Below are 9,976 nucleotides of genomic sequence, written 5' to 3'. Positions count from 1 at the left end.
TTCCCGCGTAAATTTGAAAAAAACGTTAAATAAGTAGTAATATTTTATTCGAACGCGACATTGAATGTCTAACCATTATGAGTTGGGATTAACTGTGTTTCAACTATTTAACAATAACTCTATTGAAAATATAAATCGATTGTTCATTCGATTGATGATCTCTTTGTAGTAGTTGTTGTTTTGTATTCTTTGAAATCCAAACGATCCAACTTCATTCGTGTCAATTTTAATCCATTGACTTTTGCAACGATTGGAATTCTAATTGGAACAAACAAAGTTGTCATACCGAGTAGATGCTATTAATGCTTTCTATATAGGAAAACTAAAAATAGTCATTAGTAATGGCTAACATCTGGGAATGGCATCGTTGTCGTTCCTTTCATATATTCATTTGTATTCTGTTGTCTCGTATTTTTTATTGTCACACTTTAGAAAAATTAATTCCCATATATATATATATCTATTACTTATACACGATATGATTATTTTTAATACGTACGTAAATATTATACGATTAATCAACAATCAAAGTTTAAAAACAAAAAAACAAAACAAAACGCGAATGGGATTCGTGTTACGATTTAACGAATAAATATTTCGTACAGGAACACAGAGTAATAATACTCGAGAGAAGAGATCGGTTTTAGTTCGAGTCAATAAATGTGTAGTATCTTCGTAGCTTGTTCCACTTTTTGTATATAAATAACCACAGTTGGATACGCACTCGCAGATGTTTGGCTATTCGCGTGCGCGCTTCCTCGGAGAACACAATTTTTCTTTTTTTTTTCTATTATAAACTAAAAATCAAAACTATTCTTTTTTTTCATTTCTTCTCATTTTACGCCAAGGGAAAAACAAATTCAATATTTTAACAAACGAATATATGTGAAATTCGTGGAAGAAATAATTTCCTACGTTTCCGAAATTCAATACGCAACTTTGAATTATTCACATTTTAATATTTCATTTAAATATTCTTTTATATCGTATTAAAAAAAATCATATACGTTTAAAACATTTTTTTTTAATATTATTCATTTCTAATGAAATTATATATCGTAACGCGAGTCACATTTTTTTCTACATGCCGAAAAATATATACATGTATAGGTATACTTGTAATTATCGAACAAATTTGTTCTTTTTTTCTTTTAGTTTTTAGAATTGCAAACGAAAAGTTGAGAGTTTCACGGCGTACAATTAGACGACAACAATTTTTAAACTTATTGTTCTTCAAACCCACCCCACCCCCTCTGCTCTACTCACCCAACGAACAAAGTTTTATACGGAACGAATTGTATTCGATAGTTTCTTTTTTTTTTTTTTCACGTAGAATTATTTTCCAGTTAGTTTTGTAACACCAGTATGATAATACGGAACATCTCGTATATTCTTAGAGTTGTTAGTCGAAGTTCCGACGATTTGACTCAAGTGTTCAAGAATAATCTCTCCGTTATTTTTAATACGAAAACTAACAGCAACTATGAATCGATTGAATTCGTCTACGTAATAATACAAAAAGAAAAAGAAACAAAAAAAAAAAAGCCATGGTCGTTCACTGCACAAATCGATTAAATTCATAAAACAAAATGTGAATAAATGCGATGAAATAATGTGCTATGATATTCAAAAATTTCTTTTACAATATAAATGGGGAAAAAATTAAAAAAATTAAATTAATAATAATAATAATAATAATTAATAAAAAAGAGGAAAAATAAAATTATGTTAATAATAATAATTTAATTTAATTTAATTAAATTATTTGTTATTTAAGTGGTCAAAACAAAAAAAATATTGTCCTTCAATGATGGTTAACAATTTATGTTTGTGAAAAACATTTGTATAAATATAAAAAAAGTTACGATTATACTTAATGAGGTTTTACAATTAAATTTGAAGATATTTGAAAATGTTAGGTCAATCGATTAGTGCAGCAGAATTATTGAATTATATGAAAAAAGGAAAAATGTTGTTTTGAAGGCTTAGTAATGTGGAATACGTAATGCGTAATACACGATTACTGGCAAGACGCGGTTTAATGAGGTCTCAATGTAACGATTTTATTGTTGTAATTGTAATTACAGTCATTGTAATCGTAATCGTAATCGTAATCGCATTGGTAAGATGACTGTAAGAACGACGAGGTGTCGTCGGCCGGCTGCGAGCAAGAAAAATGCCTGGGTCAGGCGAGTTCGTGGCCGTCAGGAAAATGTTCGCGAGCATCTAGGCAAGTGGCCAGCTCGAATACAAGATGACGTAGAGTACGATTTTCAAGAATTTCGGCGTCAGGTAATGCCGGATAACAGCGAGGTCTTTGTTGGCGTCCTCTGAACGAACGATGAAGATAAAGTACAACGTCACAGAAAACGTAACGTACCAGAAGTAACCGCAGGAAATCGTCACCGAAGAACTGCAGCACGCTGGTTTCTAGATTTAAACATAGAATTATTTAATTATTTTATATTGTAATAATAATAATAACAAGGATATTAGTAATGTAAGAAGTATATGAAATAGTAATGTATAATGGCAATCAAATAGTAATGGTGTGTAAGAATTGTTTGATTTGGATAAATAGATAATTCTTAACATAATTATGAAATCATTTCATATTATATTAATAATAAGAAAGTAAAATATCTGATGACAATTAAATAGTAATGGTATGTAAGTATTGTTTGATTTGGTTAAGTAGATAATTCTGAACATAATTATGAAATCATTTCATATTATAATAATAAAAAGAAAGTAAAATATCTGATCACAATTAAATAGTAATGGTATGTAAGTATTGTTTGATTTGGTTAAGTAGATAATTCTGAACATAATTATGAAATCATTTCATATTAAAATAATATAACAAGAATAATAGTAATATCTAATGGCAATCAAATAATAATGGTGTATAAGTATTGTTTGATTTGGATAAGTAGATAATTCTGAGCATAATTATGAAATCATTTCATATTATAATAATATAACAAGRATAATATTAATGTAAGAAGTATATAGTATATAAGAGTATATAATGGAAGTATATAAAATAGTAATGTAAGTATAACATATATATAGTAATATCTAATGACAATCAAATAATAATGGTGTATAAGTATTGTTTCATTTGGATAAGTAGATATTTCTGAACATAATTATGAAACCATTTCATATTATAATAATAAAAMMARARTAAWATWTMTGWWRACAATTAAATAGTAATGGTATGTAAGTATTATTTGATTTAGATAACTAAATATTTCTAAACATAAATCACCAATAAATTCATATTATAAAATAATAACAAAAACAATGATCATAAAATAGTAATAATGTATAAATATTATTTGATTTAGATAAATAAATTACATCTAAACATTCTAAAAATTACAATTAAATTCATAGAATAAAACAATAACAAGAACAATGATCATATAATAGTAATAATGTGTAAATATTGTTTGACTTGGATAAATATGACTGGATCTAAGCCAACACCCTGTCCAGTCTCCCTAGATTCCTTTTATATATATCTCGATCGTAAAATGCAATTAAAAAGAAAAGAATAAAACAAACAAGACAAAACAAGAGAAGACAAGACAAGACAAAACAAATGTACCTAAAAACAATGGATATAGATACAAGAAAATAAAAAAGAATGAAGAATAGTTTGTCGAAGATGAATAATACCATACCACATCGGGAGTTCGTTACGAGCAAGCTGGCCTCGTTGAGGAATCGCTCGATGTAACGCTGGCAACGCTCCCAATGATACATATCGAGGCTCCCGACGTTGCATATAAGGCAAAAGGCGGCAAGAGGGGCATGAAGAAATAGGGTGAACAGGCTACCGCTGTGCCGTACGTCGCGCAAAGTCGACGGCGTGTCCTGGGGCGACATAAGGACCATCAAAGGTTGCCCAAAATAACGTGGTATCTGTTGGAACACAAAGCTGTTGTCCGAATCTACTACGACGAATAGCGGCTTCCTGGTGAACGGGTAGAGGTCACCTGGATAAAGGCAGTGCGGTTCTTTACCACCCGTCGGCCTTTTTCCATGTTCGACTTCCCGTTTGCTGCACGTTGACACGCCACCTAGGTCGTACCCCACTGTAACAGATTGTAATTTTGATCAACATCGTGCCATTCCAATTTCCCGCCTACCTATATCGATCAATGATCCTAAATGATGATATTTCTTCTAAGAAATCATCAACTTTCTCATCCATGTCTTCTTTTAAACCTCTCCTCAACCCCCTTTTATCCTAAAATCATAGATATATCTCTTTGTGCCATAGAATTTCGGCCCCCCTACTGCATAGATATTTTATGTATGACATTTTGTTTTTAAATGAGATACAATATTGTTATATTTTTTTATTAACATTTAATGGACAGGTCTGGGCATATTTAGGAGAATTAAATAAATATGCATTAAGGTTTTATCAAATCAACATTGTTTCGAACAATAGAAATAATTGATTTCCTAATCAAATAGGAAGATAACACAATAATTTATAGTGTCAAGAAGAAAATAATACAATGTGGATAAAATGAAAAATTAACGGTGAGTGAAAAGTGTACAAAATTTAAGCAAAAATATTAATTTACGTGGCCCGTTCGTTAAATTTTAATAAAGGTATCTTGCATAATGTAAAAACATATAAGAAAATTATGATTAAAATTGAATAAGGGGTATGTCTCATTAATAAATAGAGGACTCTGAACATTGATCATCAAGATATAAAATCTTAAATATCTATTTACTTAGTGTTTAGATGAGCTATATATTTTTGAGGTTATATTGTAATATATTTTATAATTGTTGAAAAAACACAAGAACAAGATCGAAACATGACGTTCTGATTTGTTTGACTTTGTCCAAATTTCCTGTCTTATCTCTACTATTTATACAAAAACAAAATAATAATAGTTTAAATATTAAATTTGTAATTATAGGTTAAGATTCAAATAAATTCCAGCATGCGTTATGCGCACGCAGTTTGTTGCAATATTTCAATATGGAACTAAATGTGCATGAAAAAGATATAGGGGATACTTTTAAATCCTATCATCCTTCTAAAAAAATGATACCCCTTTACTCGAATCAAATTAACTTTCGAGTTGTTTCTTTTCTTCAAATCGGATTAAGATGAAAAATGTTAATTTATTAATAAGCAGGAAGCCGAAATGGAATACCAATAAAAAAAGGGGAATTCCCGAATACTTCGATATCGATTGGCTCCTAACCCACGAATTTCACTATTATCAATACGTTGAAATCTTCATCGCCGTATGACCCTGACACAAATACCTTATTCTACTTTCGCTCAGAGAACTTCATTTTCTCTTTTTTCTCTTTTTTCTCTTTTTTTTTCCCCATTTTCCCGTTCCAACTATAAGCACTGCTTTAGTTAAAGCCCAGTCGTATTTTCCTCTCGTATCAAAGACTAGTATATACGTTTATTCGAAGACAGTTTTTTTTTCCTTTTTCATTTTTCACCAACGGGGTGAGCTTCTTTTCTATTTCTTCTAAACCAAAAGTCAACACCTTTAGTGTTGCGAGATAACCCTAACCTCCTTTCTCATTCCCAACCCCCTTTAAGAGCATTTTATATTTGATATATACGAATAAAAGAATAACACAACACAATACAACAACAACAAAAAGAACAAAAAGAAATAAAAGATAAGAAAATAGTTAGAGAAATATATTTGAGAGAGAGAGAAAAAAAGAAGTGATGGATATTTATTCGAATATAACGTGTGGAATATAATGGTTACAAAAATAAAATAAAAGAGAGAGAATAACAACAACAACAAAAAAAGAACAAGTAATCGTGTATCTTTCGATGCACGAGGTCAGTTCTTATTAGGAAACCATCTAAATGACCTGGATTTGTTATTTCGTTAATCCAGCAGACGGCACGATAAGAGGTCACGGTCGCACGTGCAGCATGCATTGCATCTCTCTCTCTCTCTCTCTTTCTCTCTCTCGCACGAAGAGGAGGCAGCAGAGTCCTTGAGATGTCTTCTTCCGATCTGTATGATACTTTCGCGACGAATATACGCTAATTAAAAAGGCAGAGAGTACTATCGTGGTACCCCGCTCATCAGTGGGATCGAGAAACGACAGTATAATGAGTTACCTCGTGTACTAACAGAAAAAGGGTTAGGGTACGAGGTTGGTGTTTGGCAGGGACTTTAGAAAATTGGCTGGTTATTAAGAACACGATAAGTTACTTTTCAAAGTGTATGTGTGTGTGTGTTTCATACATTTATAGAGCAATGTTGGATAGAGTTAAAACGACTTGGCTCGATTTTATCATTTCTTCTCTCTCTCTCTCTCTCTGATTCTTTCATTGTCGATGGGGGTTGGCCAAATGGCGCCAACGTTCTAAAGTTAATCGTTGGGAAGAAGCCCTATTTGGGATGACTAGGAAAAAGGAGTAAGATCCGATTGACGCGTTTTAAACGGACACGTGGTTGGTTGTGTCGTAGCTAAAAACGTGTGGCTAAAGGGGATGAGGGATCAGGAAGATAGAAAAAAAGGGATAATGGGGGAGAACAGAGTATGGGGAAAAAGATAAATGACAAAATTAAAGACTCACTTTCTTCGGGATGTTTGACGGTAGAAAAGCAGCCGTCGGCCGATAGATAGAGCAATAAAGCACCATTAGCGGGTAATTCCTTGAAACCACTTGCTAGGAACACCTGTACCTGGCTATAGGTCGGCTTGTAAAGCAGGTACTTGTGCGGATTGTCGCGCCTAGGTGCGTCGTTTTCCGCACCGGGATAAGGTCCCGGTCTGAAAGGCATCCTACCGGCTGGCGAAGCATCGTGAAGATGATTAGGATCGTCCCTCGGTTCTCTTTCAAGGGTCTGCAACATCCTGAACATGTCCATTGATAATTCACTGAACTTCACCTGGTCGGCGCAATTACCGACAATGAGGATCTCCTGTAAGGATAGGCACATGGGTGGCGAACGTTCGACAGGTGGCGAGGTCTGTGGCCTAAGCCTATGACTCAGGACAACCGGATCTGATTCCGAATGTAGTACTACAGCAGACTCAGCTTTAACGAATGCTTTTATCTCGTCTAAGACCAGATTCCATTCTAGTTGATCGTCCGGTTCATAGGTGCTCGTGTAATCGGCTATTTGGGCGTCCAATTCTTGAACCAATTCCCTTACCAGTTTCATACGATTTAATAATAGACAAACGACGATGAAACGTGCGTAATATCTAAGCTTTTTAACCATCAAATCGCTTCTGTCCTCTTTCGCGGCACGACTGTAATATGCGCGACCCCTTATCGCCGCGTAAAACGAATAGGCCTCGTGCAAATAACTCGTTTCGCTGGTACGCAAATAATAATGGTAATAGAGCTGACCGATCTTGCTTGCGATCTCCCCGATTTGCCATCTCTTCAGTCCGTATTTCGTGTCCAGTATCGTCCTAAAACATATAATCATATTTCAAATATTAATTAATGCTCAATTTTTATTTTTTCTTTTTACTTTTATATACAGGTAACCTCCCCATTTCCCTATAACACAGTTGATAGGTTACTAGAAAATGATTTTTTTGTCTGAGACCATACAAGCGTTATTATTTTAAGGTTTTAAGGTCATTTGAATTTTTTTTTGTTGAAAATATTATGTTATTTTCAAGTGCTGTAAAACAAAAAAATGTACAAAGTGTGTTGCACAAATGTTTTTCGCAATTTACGGGAATCGTGTTCTAGGAGGGTTAGTGGTATATATATATATATTTTTTTTTTATCATTTCCACACCATCTAACTTTTCTTTTATCTCTCGCGTATCCTCATTTTTTTGTTCTCTTTTTCTATCTTTTTTTTGTTGTTTTTTTTTTATTCACAGATCAGAATGTTTCGTGAAAATGATAAGAGAAATTATTCCTATTTTAAACCACACGCGTCTCATTCTATCTCATTCTATCTAATTCTATATTTTTTTTCTGTTTATTATCGATCGCAACACGATCTTCCCGAGTGTATTTTCGATTGTCAGAATATAATATTAGAAAATATCAAAGGTAACCGATCGACCGTGTGTACTGTATTCGCGAAAATATCATGCACCAGCACGTTTTGACAAAACGCGAAAAAAAAGAAGGGGATGGAGCGAAAAAAAAGAAACAACAAAAGAAAAAAAAAATAATTAATATATAAAATATATAAAAAAAAAAAGAAAAAAATATAAATTATAGAAATGTTTCTTCCGCAAGGGTGGGGGGGGGGGTAATAAAAAAAAAAAACAGCTGCCAATGTTGATCCACGAGTAACTTTATTCACATGGCATATTTTAGTTTTATTTTAGTTTTATTTTAGTTTTATTTTCTTTCCCCATTTATTCTCTCACACAATATCACATTTTATGATTATCAATGATAATTAAAAATGATTAATTTAAACCGTGTTACAATCTATGTACTCTTTGATAATTATTTCATCCTCGAATGAAAAATGTTATTTTAATAAAGAAAAGAAGAAGAAGAAGGCATCGATGAAAGATCGATCACGTGGCAGCTTGTATAACTATATATCAGTTAATATAGGATACACTTTAAGACACTATTGGATTGATTAATGAAAAGGAAAGGTTACTTTGATAGATACGTAAGCAACACGTTTCAATTCTAAGAAACAACTATCTCTCTAACCGAAGTAACTTGCGTAGGATGTTGAGAAACGATTAAAAAGATGAAGGGATAGAAAAAAAAGAATAGACACACACACACACACGCGCAAAGAAAAAAAAAAGAGAAAAAAGTACCTCGTGGTGCAGAGATATAATCGATCGAATGCAGAAAAGTATCGCTTTTTTTTTTTATGTTTATATTATTATTTAAACGAACGATGTGAATAATATCAAATTATATATAAATGAATATAAATGAAATTAGATTAAATAAATAAATAAATAATAGAATAATTTTGTATTAAACCTGTGTTGTTGCTGGAATTTCCATAGCTTCGTATAGATGTCAAAGGTGCGACCAAAGTAGCCCTGCCATTGCTTATGTCCGTATTGTGGCAAATCCCTTAGCCCGTTGAATAATTGCTTACTTTTTTCAAGCAAATGACAAAATTCTAAGACGACTTTGCGCTCGTGGTCGTCCATACCAGCCATCATTACCATCTTTTCGGTATTGGTGAGATCACGGTAACTGGCTGGACAAAGAAAGTAACAGCCCTTTCTTTTTGCCACGGTCGCGGTGACCCGCGTGATGGCGCCTGCCGATTCCGCCACCCTTTTGCACGACGACTACTACAAACCTCCGACCAATCAATACCTATGACCACCCTGCATCAGAGGGCGCATCTGACGAGTCACACGAACCCCAACACTACCACCCACACACCCCCAAGATCATCGTCACGCTATCATACTGCCACATACACAACCTTTATCCAGAAACTACGATGCCATCTATGACAACCCCTTTAAATATACTGTACTCTTGAATAATTTTAGTATTATACTTGACTCTATTGATAAAAAAAAACAATCCTTTAACTGATCATTATCCGACTGTTGGTGGTTTTATTTTTGGAATGTTACAATTCGATTGATTTCGTTTCAAATGGATTTGGATTATTTTTTAGTTGGATTAATGATTGTGATTGTTATTAGATTATACGGATTATACTTTTTTATTTTATTGTATAAAGAAATGTTTATACAATTATTTTCTCAAGGATTGTTTTAGATATCGTTATTATATTTTCAAATTGATTATAATAATATTTATCTTTTTTTTTTTTTGTACTCGAGGGTTTAATTTTTCGATAGGGTATATCAATAATTTTTATATGTAATTAAAAGTAAAAAACATTATAAAGTAATTAGTTTCTGTATATTAAGGGGTTACATGGGTTTACACCGGGAATAGATAGCATATTTTCAACAATTTTTTTTTTCTATATAAAAAATGGAATTTTTATTCAAACTT

The 9,976-nt window shown here is 32.5% G+C and overlaps 1 protein-coding gene across 2 annotated transcripts; it reads right to left on the bottom strand.

Moving 5' to 3' along the window:
* Positions 1-2,020: 2,020 nt before the first annotated feature.
* On the bottom strand, positions 2,021-9,313 carry LOC106788526 (protein SCAI). 2 transcript variants are annotated; one of them, XM_014751860.1, is made up of 4 exons: positions 8,969-9,313; positions 6,608-7,455; positions 3,693-4,103; positions 2,021-2,430 (listed from the first exon to the last, which is right to left on the bottom strand). In XM_014751860.1, exons 1-4 carry the CDS (start codon positions 9,160-9,162, stop codon positions 2,186-2,188), a joined length of 1,698 nt encoding a protein of 565 aa, XP_014607346.1. In that variant the 5' UTR covers positions 9,163-9,313; the 3' UTR covers positions 2,021-2,185. The 2 variants fall into 2 exon arrangements, with proteins under 2 accessions (XP_014607346.1, XP_014607345.1); XM_014751859.1 differs by having other exon boundaries at positions 3,693-4,106; positions 8,969-9,309.
* Between the last annotated feature and the right edge of the window lie 663 nt (positions 9,314-9,976).

The sequence above is a fragment of the Polistes canadensis genome, unplaced genomic scaffold, assembly GCF_001313835.1.
Source record: "Polistes canadensis isolate GaletaPanama2010 unplaced genomic scaffold, ASM131383v1 scaffold_143, whole genome shotgun sequence".
Taxonomy (NCBI): Eukaryota; Metazoa; Arthropoda; class Insecta; order Hymenoptera; family Vespidae; genus Polistes; species Polistes canadensis.
This window is presented reverse-complemented; position numbering and strand designations above follow the sequence as displayed.

Excerpts from the sequence above, each read along its gene's own strand:
- LOC106788526 (XM_014751859.1), bottom strand. The coding sequence starts at position 9,162 with ATGGTAATGATGGCTGGTATGGACGACCACGAGCGCAAAGTCGTCTTA. Across the intron at positions 4,107-6,607 it reads CGTCAAACATCCCGAAGAAA|TGGGGTACGACCTAGGTGGC; the intron begins GTGAGTCTTTAA and ends AATCTGTTACAG. Across the intron at positions 2,431-3,692 it reads CGTAACGAACTCCCGATGTG|AAACCAGCGTGCTGCAGTTC; the intron begins GTATGGTATTAT and ends GTTTAAATCTAG.